The following is a 24010-nucleotide window of genomic DNA, read 5'->3' as shown; positions in this document are numbered from 1 at the left end:
TCAATGTTAAATTTCCAAATACACAGTGTGGCACGTGACAAAATACAGAAGGGGGAAAGGTTTCTCTCTACGTGTTAATGTACTAGAATATTTGTTTTTCTAGTACAACCTCTTCCTACATAGTTTAGTTTGTTTCACACCACAAACTTCAAACCTCACTCATGTGGACAATGAGCCCCCTCCTCCCTGTTAACAGTGCTTTCGAGGTCACATGTATTTTCACCGCTGGTGAGTCATGAGCACCTTCCTGTCCGTCTCACAGCAAGGCACCAGGGCAAGGACAGGCTAAGAAAAAGGACCCTGCCTCACGGCGGTCTGTCGCGGCTCTCCGAGGAGGCGAAACTGTGTATTTTTACAACTAAATGGTCTCACTGGGAACTCAAATATTTATCACCTCCATAAGTGTCAAGGCAACCAAAGTGAACCATAGAAGTCTAGCATGTTATTATTTAACCAAAATAAGATTCTATGCAGGCAAGTATTTAGGGTGCAAAATGGTTACATGTTAAATTGAGGAACATTATGTATATGTGTGTATTAGCCTGTAATGAATCACTATCAAGCATTTTGTTAAAACAGATTCTATTTTGCGCTAGAAAGGTCAGCGAAAGTTCTCTCTAAACAACACAGTAATTCCTTATTATCAACCAGAAATAGCTCAGTAATTTGTTTATTAATGGTTAATACATGTTTCCAAATCTAAAGTGATTTGGATGTCTAAACACTCATGAAACAAACACCAGACTGTCTTAAAATACTTTGTATGCTAAACAGGAGAGAATAGTAGCAAATCTTACAAAGCAAATGATGATGGCTAAAACCTTTCTTCCCATATTTAAATTCAGCTGTCACTAAAGTGGGTTTGTTGTGGGACACAGATCAATGACACCATGTACACCCCCGCCTCTCTCAGCTTTCTGTTCAACTGCTAACATCCGCCCTTTAAATCAACAGTTGACAAATCAATGTCATGTGGATTCTACAAGGTTTTGAACCCGCCTAGTTCTTTGTACTGTGAATTTCGGAATTCACCACTGACCATGATGTCAATTATTCCCATGGTTTCAGTTCAAGCTGGTTAAAACTATGAAGCCATTTTCATTTCCAGACGCTAGGTCAGGCAAACACCGAACTCTTCATGTCCCATATATTTCATTGTTAACCCTGACTTTGCCTGTTTAAAAAAAAAAAAGCAAGAATACAATGATTGAAGCCTGAATGCTAGGGCCTGCTGTACCTCGTAGACATGCTGCAGCTCAGGGCCCACGTCCAGCTCGCTCCTCAGACTCTGGCTGGCGCTCCATTTGGGGGGAGGGAAGAAGACTTTGTCAGGCCGCGAAACACTGAAACACCACAAGAGTTGGAGAAATTCAGAAGCCACAGTAGGATAATATAATAATGAAGTCGTGAACTCACCCCTGAAGGATGACATCAGCCATCGCTGCCACCTCCAGCTGGAACGGTACCACCTCGCTCTCTGAGTTGTTGGCGTTTTTACTGCCAATGGAATGAAGGGCTTTATTAAAATCACTTTAGATTGCAGAACACATATCAATAAACACATTACTTATTTTACATTGCTGGGTCAGACTTAACAAGACTCTTTATAAAGACGTATTGCAGGCTAATGTGCTGCAAAGACACGTACAAATAAGTAGTTTATTTCTGGTAATATGCGTTCCCTAATGCAAAGCGTGACCATTATCTTGAGATCTTATTATCCAACTAAAATAAACTGTGGTGAAGCATTATCAATATTCAAGGGAAATTTCCAATTTTAGAACACTTTAAGATTCACAAACTCCAGTCAAACCTTCAGCTGCTTTCACCAAATTGTTGACAACCTGTCAAAATATTTCGAAGTCTAGAGTGTTTAGGCACCGGCCTAAACACACTAGACTGTCTGTGTTTACGTCCGTCTCTGCTTGTGTCTATCATCTTATATTTGTTTCATTTTTCCTGTGCCACACAAGTTTATTTCTAGGTGCGTTTTTCTTCTTATGATTCAATGTGTCTCCATCCGTGTTTCATTTTGAGGATATGTTTATAGAAGCCTCTATGTAGATAGGTGTGTCTAGACTGTCTTCACGCTAGAGAGAAATGCACATTTACAAAAACAGCTCTTAAAGTAAATGACCAGCCAAAAGTCTCTGAAATTAAGAGTAAATATTCAGTTCATATTTTTTTATTTTTATAAAATAAGTCATTTTGCTTCCTGTCAATGAAAATCGGCACAAATGAAGCAAGCTATAGCCTCAAAAATATAAATAAAATGAATGACTTAAATAATAAAAAGAGTAAAATAGCGCTACAGTAACAGTATATAGGTCCATTTTACACTGGCAGATTGGCACTGATATAGCTGTGTTTCTGTTTTCTGAATATATTATTGCTGCTTCGAACCTCTATTTTCTTTGAAAAAAAGGTTTGAAACTAAAGCAAGAACCCTAAAAAGCCTCTTACCTTTTTATTTGAAGCTCAAACTGAACAGTTCTGTAGGTATCTTTTAGTCGGGGTACAGTAAAACGGAGGCCACCCCATGACTGAAAAAAGGAAAACCATGTCAGTAAAAAATAACAGGCATCTGTTTGATCTGTAAGGGGAATGAGGTCAAAGTTACTTGGTTACTCATTGTTAATATGCAGCTGAACATGTCTTGTTAATAAAGGAAGCCTGCACTCGTAGTTCTTAAACGTGTTCTATAATAGGAAACAGGAAATACTCGGATTAAACTTGGGCTCTAAACTGTCCAGCTGTTGAGTTACATGATGTGCTAACAACTGACTTTAACAAAGATGGCCAAAGAAATCATTCTGACGCGGTCGGTTCTTACGCTGGTTCCAGACTTCATGGGGTTTCCCAGATCACATATCAGGTAGCGGGTCTGGTTTTTTGCTTCGTAACTGCAGGTCAGCTGGGTCAGACTCTGTTAGAGACAGGAAAACATTAGGTAACTATCAGTTGTAGAGAATGTATCTGACAAAGTTTGTAGATGAGGATGAAACACAGTAATAAACTAATTACTGCTGTAATTAACAGTAACAGTTTATTATCAGTAATTACAGTGTTGGTAACTTTCAGTGACCATATCATGGTGTTATACGGCCAGGCTCAAGCAAGATGCTTATCAATACTTCATAATGATTTAGCTTCTTATCATCATTTGAGAAGCTCAGTGTTTGGATGATAGAAACTTTGCTGCAAATGTTTCCTCATAAACATAAGGATCGTGTTCAGTATTTGATGAGTGCACAAGGACCAATACTGACAATGGAGTCAGAGCTGGTGGGTGCATATCCCAGCGAGGCAGCTAGTGTTGGCGCCAATGCTTGTTAGCATCTTGGAAGAAAAGCGTCTCAACACACAAAGCTAATACATACTGGGACCAGAAATGTGAACGACAGTTTAAAGTACTGTTTACTTATGCTGCGTTCCAGCTACTGCGAATGACAGCACACCAGAGTTCAGTGCATTCCAGTTATCGACGTGGGAAAACAAGACAGTGACATCCCTCCATCCATGTGTTCAATTCTTTAGGCGTATTTCATTGAGTCAAAACTTCTACTGCTTGTTTAACATTCAGCGAAGCCATCTTGGAATGCATACTTTTTTTGCATACTCCAATAAAAGTTCCAAATACCTCAACAACTTTGTTTGAACTTAAAAACTTTAAAAAGCTTAAAAACTCTGCAAAAACGTCAGAGGACGTGGTTTGCCAAAACAACGCAAATGTAGAACTGATTCACATGCTTTGCCAGTTAACAACAATTTTAGGCAAACGTCACTCTCACCACATTGTTACGTGCGATTCCACTGTAGTCGGCTTCAGGAGGGAGAACCACATGGAGCTCCGCCTCATAGGCTCCTCCCTCTCCCTCATTGCGGGCATTGAAGGTCAGACTGAGTGAGTTTTCATCCCCCAGGTACACGTGTGTTCGGTCACTGAGAAACAAAACGCAACTCATTTAGCTCACAGTTTTACAGAAAATAACACTGTTCAAATTCAACGAAAAATGCCATCAAATGAAGAGGCAAAATACAATGACTTAAACACAATGTTGTAAATAACAAAGTAAAAGCTATTAATAACAATGAAACTGTCTATGATCAACCTCTTTGTTTATACTTATATACTATACTACTATATAATGTTGACATCAAGCCCTGTTATATGTGACTGTTTAATAGACTTTTTGATTAATTGTGCCCCTGAATGAAATTGAAAAAAATGGCTCAAAATAAAAGAGCTAAGACGTAAGAGGAGATCATGGCGCCAGAGGGATCACGTTTAAGTGAGGTCAGCAACTCTTTTGGTCAGCGTGAGGGGGAGAAATGTGCTTTCTCACTGAATTTAAGTGCTAAAAAGTAGCATGTCTTTTGATTGTTGCAGAAAAAAAAAACTGTTTTCTAATTTGAAATACACATAGCTAACAACTACAATGTGTCTGTGTAGTCATTAAAAAACCCAAACATCCACTTTAAGGCGTAACTGTCAAGAGGAGTGATTGCAAAAAGGTAATGAAAAACAGAAACCTCAAGTCCAGACAACACATCTTTGTTTTGAAAAGCTCCCCACAGACCAGCTTTTCCTGCATTGAGCCCAAGAGTTTTCTGGGCACTGACCCACAGTCTGATCAGTGATTTCTCTGAGACAACACCCTCTGTATGCTGCTTGTTCACAGAGGTGCCGCACACTTTTGGTGTAGTGATAAATCAGACTTTCACCCCCACCCTCCTTCCTGCCCTCTAGTCTATGTTCATGTCTCAGACGACTGGTTGAGAGCCCAAATCTTCGATACCATTTCTCACCCTCCCCCAATTTCAAACGCATCAAGGGCTCACAACTTCAGATCCAGATGAATCGAATTACTTCTTTGTAAGTTCAGGAAATACAAAGGAAGCAACAGTGATATAATGGCACACTCTGTGGCTCCACCAATCACGGTGGAGCTTGGCGAAGTGAAAAAAGTTGATCAGGACGGCTTGATTGAAGCCAGAACATCGAGTCCCGGATGTCAACTACATCATCGTTTGGCGACTTTTGCAAGACAGAGAAGTTGCTGTGTAGAACAACCCTGATGGGTGGAAGCGCTGACTCATGTTGCTCCTCTGACTACAAAAGAACATCATTTAAAGTCGTGGGAAACATTGTGAGCGCAGCATTTCTGCAGCTAAGAGAATGCACATGGCCACAGCATGCAAAAACAGTGGCTGTGTGTCTGTGTGTTCTGGCTTTGTGAATGAGACTGGATGTGAGCCAAGTGTCTGGCTATCATCTAATCAGCAACTGGGATTAATGGCCAGTCAGCATTTCCTCTGCAGGTCTGCAGCACCTTCTTGGTCGGTTGCAAGTCAACCTCTGTGCTTTTTATCATTCAGCCATGTAAAATAGAAAAGGAACGCATTATTTCTTCTCCATTCATTGTAAAAATCGATTCAGATTTCGAACAAATCACTTCTGGAACGGCCGTCTGGAACGGATTGTGGTCGAGAACCGTGGTTCCACTGTAACAATAAACAATGTTTGTCCTTAACCCGTTCATCTTCCATCTCCATTTCTAAAAAAAACGCCTTTTCTTAACCCTTCAGATTTCCACCCTAAACATAAATATCCATCAGTATTTTTCATCATACCATTTGGGGGTGCTCTTTCTGCATCAGAACAGGTGATCCAATATTTTCACCCCAATACTCTCAATGAGAGACTTGTGGATCGACCACTGATGTCAACCTTGACCAACCTTGAAATGGTGAAATCTGCTACACTCTCTCCAGAGAGAACTTTCTCTGAGGAACCCTTATAGCTACATATAGTGCATGGCCACCTGACTACGGGAACCTGCAGTTGTTTTGCATGCATCTGAGTTACAGATGATTCTCTGGCACTGTTGCTTGAATCTCAGACTTTTTCTTTGCCACCATGACCGCCTCTGTAAATTGACAACAGCAGCGACGGTGTTTTTCATTTGATGTACTCTATGTTCTCTCTTCTGCCCCCTTGCTTTGTTTAATGAAACAAGAACATGGTGTAAGAACAATTAATGAGTTATTGCTTCAGATGCTGCCGACCTAGAGGCGAGCAGGTTGTCTCTTAAACAGAGAAAAAAGCTGAAGATACTTTGGCGTTCCACAGTCTATTTTATGTAAACAGTGATGTGGAAGAAAATTCCAGATTTGTTGAGGTTTGTCATGCTTAAATGTCATCTAGCAAATGTAAATATTAGTTCAAGATGATATTTTTTGATTATGAAGGGAGAACAAAATCCAAACCTGCCTTGCAAGTGATTGCCCCCATAGACCTGATAGCTGGCAGGGCCACCTGTAGCAGCAACTCTGTAAATGCTCTCAACCAGGCCCAGGACAACCCGCAGCTCTTGCTCCAGTTTCATGCGGCTCTTCACCAAATGAGCCGCCGAACTGGCTGCGATTTTGGTCTGGTTGCTATTGAGATGATTTATACAGGAAATGAGATGAAAAAGTAAGAGCTATTCCAGCAAAATGTCAAAATATTTTTCAAAGAGTTTGACTTGCATTTAACTTAACATAAACAGTAGATTTCGCCGGCTTGGAGCACGTTCAGTGCCGATGTGAGTCGCGGCCCGTCCGTCATCAGGTCCACGATCAACACGATTTTCACAACTCAGTTCCACGTTTTACTCTGTCATTCCCTAAACTAAAGGTATGGCATGTGTTTCACCGATTATTCATTGTTGATCATCGTGAAGACCGTTTAATTCAGTGGAGTGAAGATGAGACACTCCAGTCTACAGCGTGGCTCACACACACGATACACACCACGACATTGGTGGCATGAGCCACGTCCAAAAATAGAGAAGTCAAATAAATGGCGCACACATTTCTATCTACACCGCTTATTGTTTCAAAGAGGATCACAGTGAAACGTATGAATTTTGTTTTAAAATACATGCATAAAATACAGACATATGCCAGACGTGAACCAAAAACCTAATGACACACAGGGATGTGCTTTAACCACTATACTGCCGCTAAGCCTTACATTGTAGGATGTGGCTCTTTCAGCAACACAGTAAAACAATGGGGCTCTCTGACTGGTTGGCCACCTCTCCAAGAGCGCCATCTAGTGGCCTCTGAATATTAAGACACTGTTTCATCAACCCTGCAAGATTGTGTCACGATACCTCATCGACCCATCGCTAGTTAAGTGTATATCCCCAGATTTAGTATGTTGAAATGATGCGGCATATCATTCCTCCACAGTTTTCCCACCAAGTTCAAAGGAAAAAAACAAAGTGCCCCTGAGCAGATAAACAGATTGCATTTCCAAATGCAATCTTTTGTCATGATTCTGGGACCCCACAAGGACATTTTGAAACTCTGAAACCCACTGCTGACAAAGCACAACAGCCAGAAAACTCCAATAAACACCAATCTGATGCCACGTTCAATGCATTGACAGCTGTTGGTTCTGGCATGAAAGGTCACTGAGGTGGCCTGCACTGAAGGAATAAATCTTAAGGTTGGGGGCTAAGGGGGTACTTTGGAATGCTTGCCTTATTTTAGCCCGGGGTTTGTTGTGTTTGTTGAATCAGTTAAAGGAACTTAAATCTGATTGACTTACCCATAAACAGCCAGCTTCAGGTCAGGGACGCAGATGTTGTCTTCGCCACAGTCCAACTGAATCTGGGCCTGAGACGCACAAAAGAAAGGGAAAGAAATGTATGAGCTTGGTAAATAAGGGGTCAACATAAAATCAAAAAGGAAGTAGGTGTTTAGAGAAGCCTAAGTGCCAAAATCACTTTTCAATGAAAGGATGAAGAAAGGATATAGACTATAGACTCCTCCATCTAACACAAACGCTAAGCAATATTGGCAGCAACAAAGACACCAGAGAGCAGATAAAAGTAAGCTATGCTTTAAATGTGGGCAGAAGAAAGGGAGGAAGAGTAGAAACAGAAGGTTCAGGAGTAATGAAAGGATGATGAATTTCATCTTTTCTAGGCATCAAGTACAGAAAGAACCACTTTTTCGGACCCACCGAAGAGCTAATCTTTCAAACTAATGATTTGCCAAAAAAGATGAATGTCTCCGGTCACCGGTTTATTCTTTCCGCTGAGGCGCTGCACTTCTCCGTTTCTGTCTCAACCCCTCTTTTCTTACTATGGAGCGCACTATCATTGTTGCATACCATGATTTCGCTGACATGTGGGAGAAATTAGAGTCAAAAAAGAATGCTAAGGGGGGAAAGATTCAGCCTGGCAATAGTTAAAGATGTCTCAGAGGAGATTCTTCTTTCAAGCCCCGGGTAAAGTGTTGAGTCCAACATGTCTTCTCCATCTATATGCACACTCCATTTCAACTTTCTCTTTCATCTTACAGTCTTTGATACACATGCTGGTGTTTTCTTGCACCAAGCCTCGCTGGGTCGTCTGACCTGCCGGATCACTAGACAGTACTAGACAGTCTAAAGACCCTTGATTTATTCGCAACTGTGACATACTGAGGAACTTTAACAGTGACTGAATCAATTCAGAAAACTATATGGTGCACTCTCCAAGACATTTAATTTGAGTAAGAAGATTTGAAATAGAATTTTGTTGAAAGTCATGCTAGCTTTAGACACCAGACAAAAATGACTCCCACTTTCCAGACTTAATGATAGATTAATAGTGCAACCTTTGTTCTCATAAAACCTTGCTGGCATAGACAAAAGTAAGCAAGAAAAGAAGCCAAAGGCAGTTAAACAAAAATGTCTACTTCACTCACAATCCTCAACAGGAGAGACTGGAGGCTGGGTCCTATCCAAAAGAATCCCAAATCCTATTCAAAATATTTTCAACAGTCCTTTCTAAAAATGTTCTTCATCAATACGCTAACATGAAACAGTTCTCTCTTGTTCCGTCTCCTGCTGCTTGTTCTCCTGCTTTCTCTCTGTCTGAATGATGCCTTCTGGGAGAGATTTCCTGTTGCCAGCAATTGGACATTGTGTATTGAACTGGTAACATACTAGCCTTCCGCCACATGTCGATGTGGACTGAGATATACGGAGATACTTTTGGGGTTAAACTTGCTTCCACAATAAAACTAAATACTCCAGAGATTGCGGAGTATCTAAAGTGCAGAGTTGTGCTCACCATTTTGAGCATCAACTCACTTAGCAACCATGCTAACGGTTGCTAACATGGCGGTAAATGTCGTCTCCTTTAAACCAACACATCACATCTTCTCATCTTCTTGTGAGAACTAAGGGTCAAAATAACAGGAATTTAAAGACAAATCTGCAGATCACCGTCGTGGCCAGTTCCAAAACACAGCTGACATCAGGTTTGTCATGTGACCACCGCAGACACAGGTGAAGACCGAGGAACACACACTGCATCCGGTTCCACACACGACTTCTCCATTGTCCAAGACGGTTATTAGACATCACTAGACCGTGATAAAACCAGGAGTTTGTTTACTTCCGCTGTGTAGCTGAAGCTCGTGCAGCTGCATATCACCGGACAGGTCATAGTCCAGCAACTCGGCTACATGCTAACTTAGTCCAGCTATTAACCATATTATCCAGGTCCTTTAGTCAGACGAAGAGAAATTCTCTCCAGTAGTCGGACTGCGCTTTTTTGTGTTTTTTCACGGACATCATTGAAGATTATAGGTAGTTTTTTGAGCTGTCTGATGAAGGATGTTTTTCATTCGACCTCATGGCAAAACCTCCATTAGGTCATTTATATAATACAAGAAAGTAGAAATCATGGTCTTGCTTTGATCGTCCCTGAATAAGAAAGTGTTGGTCTGTTACATCAGACAGAAAATGAACTGACAGAAAAACCCAGTCATAAATACCCACACATGCACACACACACTATACCTTGTCCCATTCACTTAAATCTGAGCACGTTCTCCAGCTCTTCCCCAGCGGAGAAAGCTGGCAATAAACATGAAAAAAAAAACCACAACCAGATGGTCACAGTGGAGCAGAGCGCCTACCCGCCCAAACCAGACCGTCAGTCCTTCCTCTATGTTTTTGCAAAGCCATGACTTGCCCGTCTGACACACGCTCTCTTCATGTAAAGAGGAAAAAAAGCACAGTGTAGGAGAGCAGTAATCAGCTCAGCTTGACCTTGAACCCTCAAACACGTGTGCCTCGCCGCTACAAAGGACCTCCACATTTGATGTTGGTTTTAAAAAGGCACCTCAAGAGTTGCCATTTCAAAACCAATACATGCACAGTGGTGACATTAAAAGATGAGCCTTTGGCAAACTTTCAAGATAATATTTATCGGACCATCTGTTCTTCTCTCAAATGAAAAGCCCGGTGTCTGTGTGTGGTTCGAGCTTAAAACTCAAGGCATGCATTAATGGTGTGGTGAGGCAACGCATGGATCGCATCATGGGCGTTCTGTCAAATGATTGACGATAAAGTGTAAAAACATAGGGAATTTTAAACTCTAATAGTAATGAGTTGAACCAAAATAAGTGAATGTATCTTCGTTGTCAGGAGAAGGTGGTCGTAATTAGTAGGGCCGGAGAAAAAAAACCATTTTCAAATACAATGGGATTTTTCCGTGACAATATTAAATATCGATATGTCTTCCCAAAATTGTAAAATTGTTTTTTTTTCCCACATTATGACGACGACAAGATGCAACGTCATGTCCGTTTCCAGGTGAACAGTTGGGAGACTGAGCTCAAACGCATCTCCTGCCTGTCACGAGTTTAACACTCGCAATCTTTTATTTTCAAAGGCCAACTATTGTGTAGGGATGTTCCGATACCACCTCCACAGATCCGCAGACCAAGTACTGACAATTGAGTTTTGCCGGTACCGAATACGATACTTAATTGTTAAGTACTTAGCAATACCAAAACAGCTATTTTGAATTATGCTTTACTTTTTCTTTTTTTTCAGCACGTTCCCTGCCACAGATTTTGCTTTGAACATTTCAACTTCAGCCTGGACAATCTATGTATATGCTGAGCAAGTATTTCACAAGCACGACTACAGCGAAATTGGCCAGTATCGGAGCAAGTACTGATATAGTATCGGTATCGGGACATCCCCAGTCAAATGTATACCAAGGACTTGTTCACGTATGCTGACGTCACTCTACAGTGCCATTTCACAAGCATATCATGGACTGTATTCATGATGTACATACAGTACATATTAAGTCACTTAGCTGAAAGGGCAAGACAAAAGGGAAGAAAAAGCCTGTTTTGTTTTTTTTGCTCAGTATAGCTCTGGAGGATTGTAGATACTGGGATAACTGGGCTGTATAACTGTGGGGAAAGTATTTGGATATTGGTTATTTAATCCAGCTTCCACGGCGTCTCTCTCCCTCCCTGCTGCATCTGCGTTTTGGTCTGTGATAACACAGGCTCTAAATCGCTGAAAGAATTTAGCTCCCAAAATATTACTGTCAGAACATGTTCTCGCTCCTTGCTATTGCACATAAACGGCTTTGTTTATTTATAAAAAATGAATAATACACTTTTTATTAATGCTCAAATACATCCATGCTCAGGGATGTCAGCACATACAGTAGCACCTGCTCTGTTGACAAGACAGCAAACATCTGGCCTCAACCATGGGAACTTGAGCTGCTTTACAAGTCAACAGCTCCTAATCCTGAGAAGACCTGGGGTGAGTCGCAGTGAGCCAATAGAAAGGTGACGTCACCCATAAAAAGGCTTGTAATTTCCAGACATCAAAGCGCTCTAATTTTGATGACAGCTCAAGAGATCCCCTTTTTCAAACTCCTTCTTGACGCCACAGACCTGCTCCGAATCTTTCGGTGAGAGATAGTCGCTCTTCTTTCACCTTGTACTTTACATACCTTCTGCTCTATTAACTGTTGAGTCTGATAATTCAGGATAGGTCTGAGCCCATGTTGGTCCGTCTCCACCTGAGGATCCAGGCTGAAGTTTAGGCTGATGTAAATGGGAGAGAGTTTGTCTCGGAACTCGTCTTCCGCCTGCAAATGATAGGAATGAAACTTTAAAATGTATTTTAGGCAACACATGTCAAGCAACAACAGGAATGAAGCAATGCTGACATTTCTTCTTCACAGATAAAGGAGTAAATAGGTTTGGAAAAGTCCAAGACGTTGACTGACAGGTGCGGCTGGTCGGCAGCTCCAGTCAAACTGTGTTTATGGCGTCAGAGCGGAGCACTCAGGATGATTATGTTCTTACAGTCGCTGCACATGGCTTCAGTGCTGTTGTCAGACAGGCTCTTTGATCTGGTCACCACTGACTGATGAGAAGATTGGTACTGTAGTATTTTCTCAACCATGTGTGTTTTTAGGTGCATTTTCAAAATAAAACTTCAAACAAACTTCAAACTCTGACGATGAGGAAATGACTTTAACCCCATTTAACTACATTCACCTGGAGCTCCAGGTGCAAAACGCTGCAAGCAGCAAATGACAACCAGATTTGGTGCAGAGAAACATCGACACAAGAGATTCTATTGACTCTTCAGAGTGGATCATACACCGTTGCCTTCTAAAATGCTTGAAGACGCATAACTTGTCTATGACTTTGTAACCCGAAGACCTTTGATGCTGAAGTCAAGCGGTCATGTCCTTTATCAAAAAGCAAACGTGCCATAAACATCAGGGGCAAAAGTGTATCCCTGTGCACCTGGTTATCAACGCTGGATTCTAGTGTCAAAAGGGCCGCTGCTTCAGCGACAAAGGGAACAAAGGGAACTTTGTTGTAAGAATAACAACTTAGACAAAATGGGCTCATAAAAAATCTACAACAACAAGGAGTGATTACAGGAAACACTTTAAAACACGGAATATTTCTGCTAGCGTGCTGCATAACAACCAGTTTGACCTTAATGGCATGGCAGTGCTATGACTTCTCCTTGTTATTAAAACTAAATGGCACAAAATATCTTCCCACTATCAAACATGCATTAGCAAACCATATGTCCCTAATGTCCAATTGCTCTTATATATTTTTATACTAATATTTTACCTTATCCTTATAATGTATTTTTTTTTTCTTTCACTCAAATTTGTCTTCTAACATAAATAAAAATATTTTGTTTGTTTGACCTGTAAACCTATGTTGTGTTCAGCCAAAAAAAAGAAAAAAAAAAACTTAAGATTTATGGTGCACTGTGGGCTGAATCATGAATCCATGCTTGCTTAGTGTTGTTTTTGTCACATGAGACTGATAAAGTTATGCCATGTACTTCAATAACACAGACAGCTGACCCCATCACATCACATGCACCCTCGCTCATTTGTTTCCAATTACCTCATTAGCTGCAAAGCAATAAGTCTCCTTCACTGCCTGCTGTTTCTCCTCCTGCCATGTGCCAGAACCTCCTTCAGTTTTACAAAGGATGGTAACGGAGCCTTTCAGTTGATACCAGTCGGCTTTTGAAGCGCCCACGCTGCCTATTCTAGCATTTGAGGAGTGACCCAAATATTTTTGTAGACACTTAACACTCGGTAAAACTTAGCAGAGATGTGAGAATCCTTTTTGAACTAGAATTCAAACTTCCTGTTCCCCATGCGCCTGCGTGACTGACTTCCTGCTGCAGCCCCAAAACCCTGCATTCAAATTGTCAGTGTGTCCAAATGACAGTGTTTCTCTCTGCGTGGCATTTTATTTTTGTAGTCACATGACTCCTAAATTGTTAGGTGGATGAAAGCAACCTGTGTTATTCCGCAACAACGAGACATCCAATTCAGACTTGTCAGTAAAGTGTGTCACAATAGTCAAAGTTGAGACCTAAAGTATTAATACTTTGGTGAAGAAATTGCTGTTTGATAAACTGTTATTGGAACTGACGTGCAACTGACCAGCAGATAGATCTTTGCATCGTGACATGAGCGCTCTCCGTTCGTGAGAGGAATGGTCTTCAGCAGACTGGGCAGCTTGGTGTCCAGGAACAAAGTCCTCCGAATGGACTGGTTCTGGTTCTGCTTCACGCTATCCAACTGAACTTCTACCACAAACCCTGTAAAGTAAATACAGTGGTGATCGAGAATTTAAAGAGAAAGTGTGAATGAGCGTTGAGTTTTTAAAGACACATTACCTTGCGACATATATTATTGTAAAGAGCGTGTGTGTGTGCTGCTGAGACCACATGAAAACACGAGACAATACACGCCCACATACTTAGGCAAACTCTTGTAAACTAGCAAAGCCCACCACGCTGCTCGGTATTTACATGATTGTTCTTTTATCTTGATCTTAACAGCCAAATTGACCAAAGTGAGGTCCAGCATACTTGTGACCACACAAAGAAAGCAAGGTAATGGGGACCATCTGTGTGTATGTGTGTGCATGCATGTGATTCCGACTCACCTAGTGAAGAGGGGAGGTGCTTCCCATTGGCCTGCAGGCAGAAGCTGATGCTAACACTGTAGGCAAGAACATACATAAATATGCTTCATGTTGGGCTGGTTTAGAATTATTACAACATCGTCCTGTTTTGGGAGTTCTGGTGCTAGTAATGACAATATTGCCTTCATTACATGACAATATCTTTCCAACCTTTTTGAGGTTCACAGCAGTTGCACTCTTTCCGTCCTTCAACATTAAGTAACCCCACCTTTCTCCTCTTTTTTTATGTTTCCAAGGCACCAAAACACAACACAAAAACAAACCTCATGCTCACCAGCATTCTGTATACGGCACCACGTTCACATAGCAGTGACTTGTGGTGAAAGCGTCGCCAACAATTAACACAAGTTTCCCTCTTTCCTTTGCAAAGGTTTGGAGTTTACAACATTTCACTAACTGGATTCATTTAAGACATTTGACATTCTCAAAGTGGGAAGTGAATGAAAACCTGCATTACATAACACTGAGGGGGAAATGTTCATGCCGAACATCACCAAACAGATTTTTCTTTCGAAAGAATGCTATTTTTAAATGAAAACACAAGTCATCCGTACCATGACACAGACGTGGTTTCGCCCCCAGCTATGAGCTCACAAAGCCTCTCTTCCTGGTTGAACATGGTGGGCTGCACACTGAGTGAGGCGCTGGCACTCACGATTGGACGGGCCCTGGATCAAAAACACATGAATTTGTAAGGTTTCAGTTGCAGTGTTCCAAAAATGATCACACACCTGTACAGCACCGATTTGTCTGCTCCAAAAGCACCAACAAGCAGATCTGAAACAGAGACAACAGCGGCATTAATAAGACTCGAAACAAAACAACACACACAAAAATAAACGTCCACCTGGGTAGCCATTTTGGTCCACATCTTGGTCTCCTCTGAGAGCATAACCAAAATTTGAGGGAAAAGCGCTGTAAGCCCATTGGCCAGAGAGAGCTTGCGTGGGTGTGTCCTTCAGTCCACCACTGTGTCCATTGTATATAAGAACCAGCCCCTGCTGGTCAGCTCCTCCATAGGGACAGCCAATGGCCACATCTGTTGGGACAAACAAAGCATTAATGGCGAAGAAAAACTATTTTGAGTGTCGATAGGAATAGAAATATAAAAAATACCATTGAATCCATCCTGGTCCAGGTCACCTAAGGGAGCCAGTGACGTACCAAACCGACTGAAGGGCTGCGAGCCGAGGAGATGACGCTCGCTCGGCTGCAGTTCCATAGGCGCCACCTGCAGGTAAACATACACCTTGCCCAGCTCCTCCAGACGACCGTTGGGCCCCCGGATCATAAATAGTGGCGCCCCCACCACAAGGTCATCCAGTCTATACGGAAAATCCAATTAGATTAGAGTGAAGACTGTAAAATTTCATCTCACATGGAAATCATTTTCTTTTTTAATATGATGGGGCACTGAGTGGCCTGGCGACTGTCGTTTGGGAGCAAATGGAAAGGAGAGGAAAGCCGCTTAGTAAATATTTCCGCCAGACTGGAAGTGAAAAGGGACTGCTAAAATAATCGACACCCCTTTGTAGGAAAACCTCGTGTGGCCACGGTTGTCTTTTTAATGTCTAATGTTTATAAAACATGATGGCTCAAAGCTGAGAGAGACAAAAAAAGAAGCAAAAAAGAGAAGTCGAAACTAAACTATTTGAGGGATGTTTATAAATACATGTTATTACGCATCACAGGCCGACTGATTCCCAAAAGTTGGTTTCACTGTTAGTCACTTCTGTCATTTGATAAATGGCTGTCTCCCTCTCACTTTCTGTCGCCTCCATCACTCCCTTCACTCACCCGTCGCTGTTGATGTCAGTAGCTGCCACTGCATATCCAAAGTAGGAGCCCATCTGGAACACATTACAAAATAGAGTCAGTCAGCCTGTAATCACATCACAGTGCAAAGATCCCTTTCTTTTCTTCCAGCTCCGCCGCGTTCCAAACCACGGCCATACCTACAAAGGAATTTATTTTTTAACTGACAATCCCACAATACCCCACGGTCCTTTTTTCTGCCCCTTTTCTAGCGCTTGCCACTGAAGTCAAGAAAAGGTACACGGCAAGGAAATTTCAGGCTCATTAAAGCCTGGTTTCATTTCATGCCACACATGAAAGGTCGAATCACGTTACATGATAATGCGACGTCGGCGTCCGACAGATTTAAAGGAACAAGGTAGTCATTTTCTCAGCCGTCCTGCAAAACAAGCCTCGACTCTGGGATCCTCTCCCTCTGGTGCAAAACAAGCCTGTTTGGACATAAATCAAACTAAGGGTGAGGTCAGAGTTCACAACCGTGGCGATATCTGAGGAGTTCTGCTCTGGTATTTATTCACACTGAGAAACATGAGCAACACTTCCTGTGGAGCTCAGGAGCCAGAGGAACTTTCACAGTCAACAACCATCAACACCAAAATGATTTTAATGGCTGTTTGCTGAGATTTTCTGCTGTTAAGATCGACTTTACATCTCTGAGGAGGTCAGGATAGTTTTCACAGAAAATGCTTCCGCCGTTTCAATCCGCATTAGTCATCGTAAGAACCCTGTGCAGTCATCACATCTCACTGTTGGCTGGTTGCTTATCTGATTGAACATAGTGTGCCGTAGAAAAGGGTGTGCCTCAAGGCTCCATTTTAGGGCCACTCTTGCTCACAATTTGAACAGTCTTCGAGGCAATTTGTCTGTTGCCGTAGCCCATTTTTAAGTCCTCATTTTTAAGATTCTGTAATTTCGGGATCATCTTTTTCTCTTCTAAAATCCCATAAGCTATTGGATGCTGCCTTTAATAGAGAGTTTCAGAGTTTCAGCTTCAAACAACAGCGGGGATGTTGACAATTGAAAACAGCATCCATCACCATCACCTGCCCAGGTTGGTCACAGGGATGAAGCTCTTATAAATACTAGATCCTTGCTGGGAAAAAAATCTCAGCCATTATGGCCTGTGCATTCAACACATCACACTCATGCAGGTCCCAAGAGTCAGAACTGAACTTGGTCTAAAAAGGCTTCAAGATTCTGTTCACAGAAGGACTTAACCTTGACACATCTGGTAACAGAGTAGACAGGGAAAATTGGTTTGTGTCATTGAAATGCATAACAATATTGGATTATCTTGCTCTTATTTGTGATTTGGGGAATTGCAGTAAATATTATTATTGACTACTTAACTTTATTAACCAATATTAACTATTATTTAACTTTATTAACTAGTTTTTTTTTTGGCTGCCATTTTGGCCAGGTCACTCCTGAAAGGAAAGTTTTAAATCTCCACCAGTTTCGAACCTGGTTAAGGCAGGTATACCACCAAGCCAAAGTCTTCTGATCACTGGCTTTCTGAAATGTGCTGAAGTAGTTTACCTCTGTAGCCTTGAAATCAGGATTGAAAAAAACATCTTTGAAAGCAACTGTGTTTTTAGAGACTGCTGATCAACTGGAATATGCAATACATTCACTTATTTCTATTTGTCGTTTGCGTGTTGTTTTCCATTTAAATTCGCTTTCAAACTAAACACAAAACTAAAGGAGTAACACAAGGCAAAAGCTGCAAACAATCCTCGAGGATCATGAGTGATGACAAAATATGGTTCTATTGCCAACAAGGCGTCCAGCATCTGTTGTGTTTTTTCAGCTGTCGGACTGTTAAGAGTCCAGTTCACATCAGATCTCTGATACCAGCGAAGGTGTCCACTATTGCTCTTGTAAGCACTTTTAGATGAACACACGCACAAACACACATTCATCCTTTCATATGCTCAGTCACATGCTGATACCTCACTCTGTGTGCACACAATGAATCTTTGTGAGGTCGCACCCTAAACCTAACCAAACCACCAGGAAGTGACAGGAAAGACACTTTTCCCAAGGAAACAATCCTGTTGCACTATACTGAGCACTTCATCTGGTAGTTCAACTTCTTACCAAGAGGCTACACACTTGGGCTCTGGTGTCACTGAGTGCACAGACAACATGGATCGTTTAATAATGCATGTAAATAGGCAGAAAAGTGAGGCCTATAAGGACACATGTGGTGCCAGGTGTAACGGAGAGCCAATCTGGATCACCACGGCATCAGCCTGACTGTGTCTGCCAGCAGATGTGCACAGATGCCTAATCAAACTGACTTTGTCCAGTCTCTTTCCTTGCCAAGTCCTGAGGCAACAGTTTCATCAAGGAAACCCCAAATTCCACACCAGGCTAAATCAGCCAGAAAATCAATGGTGAATGACTTGCTGATATTGTTATCCCTTCATTTGGTCTTCTTTGTAGACCGGATGGAGAGTTCCTCCAAAGGCTCTTTTATGCTCAACGTTACGTACAGATGTGGGTGCAGCCTTCTGTCCATGCTCAGCCTTCATTTTGTCTGAATATCTGCACAATTCCACAAAGCTTACGGATACGGAGCTAGCAGAGCAGTACCAACAGAAACCATGGGGGGCAGTGTTGCAGTTACTATCTGATAGGTAGCTCTCATGAGTCACGAAGAAGACATAACAATGGCAGAAATACTTTGTCCTCCAGTGGCGAACGACCTCACAGGCCACCGCCTCCTACAACGCTGCCACTTTTGTGCAAGAGGTACATTATCAATACTTCTTCCACAGTCGCCATGTTGGTTTTGGAGTTTGTCTTCGTCATAAACTTTTGACTCTGGGCTGCTCCCCCTGGTGGATATATTGGTGAACAATGCCGACACAAAGATCGCATGGAAGCGCGTGACCAGCGGCAGTAGTAGTTCGAAACGGGTACAGTTTCATAAGTAAAGGGAGAAAATGAAAATGAAAAATGAGCCTTTGAGCTTGCCTTATGTGTCAAAAGGACCATGTCACAGACATGAAGACTGTCTTGTTATTACACATCTGTTTTTTCTGTTGTCACAGTTCACTGTATGCCAAATCATGATTTAATTTCTAGATTGACACCGATGCTTAATATTGGATCTTAGTTGTGTTTATATTCTTCTGTTGGCCCCTTAAAATCATCTGAACTGAATATCTGACCGCAACTTACTCAAATGATTCAGTTACACCTAAGACTAGGGAACATATATGAACATAAATAATTTATTCAAAAGTGTGTTAGCAGCAAATTAGACAGCAATTGATCATAACAAACTCGAGAGTAACTAATGTATTTATTGGCAAATTTGTGGTCCTCAGTCTTAAGTTTACCGATGACGCAAGCGTGTATTTAGAACGTTTTGATGAATGAGTGCTTGTAAAGCGCAGTATCTTGGGAGTCGTGAGACACATGCTTCACAGCACTGAAGTCTGCAGTGAAAGAGAATATCCAAAAACAACCTTTTATACCTCCTCGTGGCCATATAAAGACCCACGGTGGTGGGGGGTTCGTCACGGTGGTACACAGCACTACTGTTAGGTTGAAGTAGAAACAAATATATGCTTCACAGATTTTGAAATATAGCAGAAGGTTTGGAGCAACCAGATAAAGTGAAGGATTTCTGACAAAGTAAACACACGAGAGGCTTTCATGAATTCTCTTTAACAGTAAACTCAACCTCTATCTATGGTGGTGGTCACTTCACCCCAGGTCAGCTGCACCCACCTGCTCGCCCGTCAAGTTCAGCAGCGACTTCAAGTCACTTCCATTTAGTATGGACACCTAAACAAGGAGAGGTATTTAGTCAAGGTTCTTTATCGCACAGTGGTTACTCATGCTTGCCACATATTGATATGAGACTCCTTACTAAACCATACAGCATCAGTCCTTTCGGAACTCCTGTGATGAAGTCTGGAACAAGAAAGAGACTGGGCTGTTGGGATTTATTTGTGCTTTTTTTTTCTCACCCTAATGCATGTTAAACCACAGGGTGAAACAGAGTTGAGGCCAATAAACTTTGCACACATATGTTTGGGGGGATTTGGGACTGTTAACATGACCCTCACCTTCTTCATCGTCCCCGCTGAACTCACCGCCAGCCACAGAATAACCTGGAGCAAAGACATTTGGAGAGAGAAGTGTGACAGACGTTTCGTTTCTATTGCGCAAAATCTGTTATAGATGATTTCGGTGCAGCATTTTTGTTAAATAAAAAAGTCAGAAAAAAGTAAAGATGACATTTTTATGCGTATAATCACTGCTCGCTCTTACCAAGGTAACTGTCATCGTAGCTGCCCTGCACCTGCCGCGTCTGAACCTGCCCGGCTACAGACAGCAGAAAGTAAGACGGGTAGTAGGCCTTCACAATCTCCTCCGTGGTTGCTGAGATCAGCTGGCCTGGACACAACAGCCGAGAGGTTCAGAGGTTATATTGGGACACCCTCTTGTTGAACTGAGCTTATGGGGCTTATTGACAGTAAGAGGACTGATTCAATTGGATCAATTCATTAAAGCGTTGTTCCACATTCCTCACCTTGCCAGTAAAAGCTGCCTGGTCCCCCAATCACAACCCTTCCGTCCTGCAACAGACAATAATACCAGATGATAGCAGATGTTTATGTCTCATGCCACATTTATTTTGACTTTCAACAAAGTCTGATGTGTAATCTGTACTGCTGACATCAGCCCGAATTGTCAAACACAGGGTCTGTGTTGTGTTTATGTACAAACCAGCGAGAAATCTTAGACAAATATTGGTCTTACCTTGGTGAAGTCAGCACTGAAACCCCCTTGACAGAAGCCCTGACCAGCAGGTCCATGTCTCTCTGGAAGCCAAATGGAAATGAACATGTTTTCACGACAGCAACACTATTCTTGCACACTTGTAAAGGACCGTCACCACATCAAATCCCAACTTCACACGGGGGCATGGTGAAAAGGTGTGATAGTAACTCACCTGTTCTACAGGGAGCATACTCCACAAATGTTCTGAGGTTGTCTACAGAGAGGTAGCAGGTTCCTGTCATGTCTGCAAACGGTATTTCATGTTCAGTTCTCCAGTAATACCTTGGAGCACAAGCCTGTTGAGGACAAAATGAAAAAACCTTAGACAAAAATCTTTTTTTTTTCTCTGTCCTAATGCTGAATATTTAGAAACATGTCTCAGCAAACATTCCTGCTGCACTAATGCGTGAGTTAAACCCTTTAATTTAAGCGTTAAATAATGTAATATATTGCCAAGCTAAATTGTCTCGATGTTTATCTGCATGTAGATGCAAACACTTCTCAGAAATCAGTGGCTCCCAAAAGGAAAAACACATTGAGTCCCAACAAATATTAGTTTGATAACAAATATGATTCCTTCTTAAAGGTAGTTAATGTTGAAAAACGGTTGTTATACTGAGAGTGGGAGGGAGCAGAGAGGAGACGGAGGAAGGTGCGGGACAAATCCGCAACACATTGTCACTCTCCAGGTGTCAAATAGCAACAATTTTACAGTGGACTTCTGCATCCAATGTTGACACCAAAGACAGTGGCCGACGTATTGATGTGTATGTGTGAGGATTGGCTATCATTTAAGATGCTATACTGTCCTTACCAACGGATCCAAGTGATGGTACTGAGTGAAACCCATGACTTAACCCCAACCCCAACCTCAGTCTTTCTTATATGTGACACGCTGCTCGCGGCGTCAGGGTACGACACGGAGGGCATTGTTCTGGGACACAGAAGTCAACTTGAAAACAGCTCATGTTGATGGAGAAAGAATGTTTTAAGCATCCAATAATTTTAATGTTTCATTTTGGTGCTAGTGCAACAAATGAATTGGTCGCCTTCATAGTCTGGAGAGAGTAATGAGAAAAATGGTGAAAAATTATCTGGGGAAAAAAATTCACAACCCAATATTAAAGATTAGTTTTGAATCATATTTAATGTAATGAACCAAGTCTTACCAGGATATTATTGCCATGGGAACGTACTGTTGCTCCGAACCACTGATGGGACTTAAACTCGACCTGAGTGGTTACATTATTGATGTAAAAATACTGGTCCCCTGAAAAAAAAGTTTAAAATTGAAGAGAATCAAATAACAAATTTGATATTTCCACCCAAACACACACAGATGTGAGATCATTTGACAAAACCACCTTCTCAATAAGACAGTGGTTACGCCTGTACCACCAGGGCTTCAATGGAGAGCTCTTCCCCACATGTTTGCTGCTTTTCACATCTTCGTTTTACGGCTTAGTTCAGGGTCGGCAATCTAAATCCATTCACCATGTTATGGCACACATCAAACAGCTCAGAGAGATTTGAACTGTGCAGTAACTGTAACCTAAACGGCTGTGCTTCATTGTCAGGCGTTTAATAGGCCTTGCCGCTGGTAAACAGTGATGAGAAAAGTCTCTCTAAGACGGTGCACGTGTGCGAGGTGTAGTTAGTCATTGGAGTTGTTCTGAAATGTACTTACTGTGTGCTGCGAAAATCATTATGTCTTGATGAAATAACTGTACTTGAGCTGCTCTTCAATTGAACCCGATGTTACTGTCAACAAAGCCATCGAGCTGAGCTGATAAACTTCATTGTGGTGTGTCTCGTCATTTACTTTCCTGGCAACATGAGACATGTGGGGAGCCTAAACTTTTTTGGGGCCAAAAGTTAGTGAGCCTTTTAGGTTAATGGAGTGTGGGCTGCGTCCTCAAACACAGCAAGACTCCTGAGACCAATTATGGCAGCTGTGAATATCGGAGTAGCGTTTGTGGTCAGAACATATTTAACTTCTGAAAAGCCCCTGAAATGTGGCAACATTTTGTTTGTCAAAAGTTGCTATGTATATATAACAAAAATGTTCAGTATCAGTATGTGTGTTTGAACGATAAAAGTGCAGCCCTCTGATCCTTGTTATCGCTTCCTGTTATTCTGATGGAGCTGATTCATTTTTGGCCGTCCAGTTCCTCTGGGGTTCATGTCCTCTTAATGACTCTGGCTCAAACAGTGCCTGCTGGACTGTCCAGCAGCAGGAAATCCAGATTCTGTGGACGTTGAAAACATGGTTTCTGAGACCTCAACAGAAGCTGAAATCTCAGCCGAAACACGAAGAAGCTGGTTTCAATCAAAAACGGTAGGGTTGAATTTTTCGGAAGGCAGGAGCCAGCTATCTGACATCAGGGTCAAACGAAGAATCACATAACATGAGACGTTCCCTGTAGCTTCCTCCGCTGCTCTCGCAGCTATTTGTCACAGCGGGGTTTACGCTAGTGTCTCCACTGTTAACTGTGCCTTCGAGAAAAGTGGCCTCTTTACCCTTCCACCACGTAATTTACTAATTTCTACTGTGGTTATTGTGCAAGCAGAACCATCAGCGCTGGGGGTTCTATAAATAAACAACGCCACCATGACAGGAATTCTTCTTATTCAACCTCCACCACGGATCCCTACCTTGATTGTCAAAGTTGATAATGCTGCAGTTGTTCTGGCTCCAGGGGCACAAGAAGACGGCTCCCCCTTCAGTGACTTGAGGCTGGCTGGTGTTGGCCTTGGGAGCACCGATTAGCACACTGACTCTGGAGCGGAGTAAACACAGGAAGTCATGATGGAGTCTCGGACTAATACGGAACATTGCATTTGTCATACAATGATAGAAAAGTTGCATAAAAAAAGCCGCAGGGAAGGTGAAGTTTTTATTAAAAGTTAGACAGTATATCAATCATGGATTGTGTTTGTGTGCTATATTGTGTTAAACTTTAACACTTTTAATGAGTTTTCAATCATTGGCATTCATTAGAACTGTAACACTGTGGTCCCAGAATTGAGGCCCAGGCAACTT

General features: G+C 41.9%; 1 protein-coding gene across 2 annotated transcripts in view; it reads right to left on the bottom strand.

The window, feature by feature from the left end:
* LOC128760581 (integrin alpha-5-like) overlaps positions 1-24010 on the bottom strand; it is a 40756-nt gene that overhangs the window by 5432 nt on the left and 11314 nt on the right. For both annotated transcript variants that reach the window (XM_053868075.1, XM_053868076.1), the window contains exons 3-25: positions 23623-23747; positions 22137-22237; positions 21140-21263; positions 20947-21008; positions 20717-20762; positions 20455-20580; positions 20250-20294; positions 20051-20094; positions 19909-19965; positions 16147-16199; positions 15466-15674; positions 15197-15388; positions 15081-15126; positions 14904-15017; positions 14311-14366; positions 13803-13960; positions 11817-11954; positions 7601-7668; positions 3792-3942; positions 2834-2926; positions 2464-2543; positions 1417-1497; positions 1238-1343 (exon numbers count right to left, since the gene is read on the bottom strand). In XM_053868075.1, coding sequence (XP_053724050.1) covers positions 1238-1343; positions 1417-1497; positions 2464-2543; positions 2834-2926; positions 3792-3942; positions 7601-7668; positions 11817-11954; positions 13803-13960; positions 14311-14366; positions 14904-15017; positions 15081-15126; positions 15197-15388; positions 15466-15674; positions 16147-16199; positions 19909-19965; positions 20051-20094; positions 20250-20294; positions 20455-20580; positions 20717-20762; positions 20947-21008; positions 21140-21263; positions 22137-22237; positions 23623-23747 — 2275 coding nt within the window. The remainder of the gene's footprint in view (positions 1-1237; positions 1344-1416; positions 1498-2463; positions 2544-2833; positions 2927-3791; positions 3943-7600; positions 7669-11816; positions 11955-13802; positions 13961-14310; positions 14367-14903; positions 15018-15080; positions 15127-15196; positions 15389-15465; positions 15675-16146; positions 16200-19908; positions 19966-20050; positions 20095-20249; positions 20295-20454; positions 20581-20716; positions 20763-20946; positions 21009-21139; positions 21264-22136; positions 22238-23622; positions 23748-24010) is intronic.

Source organism: Synchiropus splendidus, chromosome 6, assembly GCF_027744825.2.
Source record: "Synchiropus splendidus isolate RoL2022-P1 chromosome 6, RoL_Sspl_1.0, whole genome shotgun sequence".
NCBI classification, from domain to species: domain Eukaryota; kingdom Metazoa; phylum Chordata; class Actinopteri; order Syngnathiformes; family Callionymidae; genus Synchiropus; species Synchiropus splendidus.
Note: the sequence above shows the minus strand (reverse complement) of the source record. Positions and strands in the feature narration are given on the sequence as shown.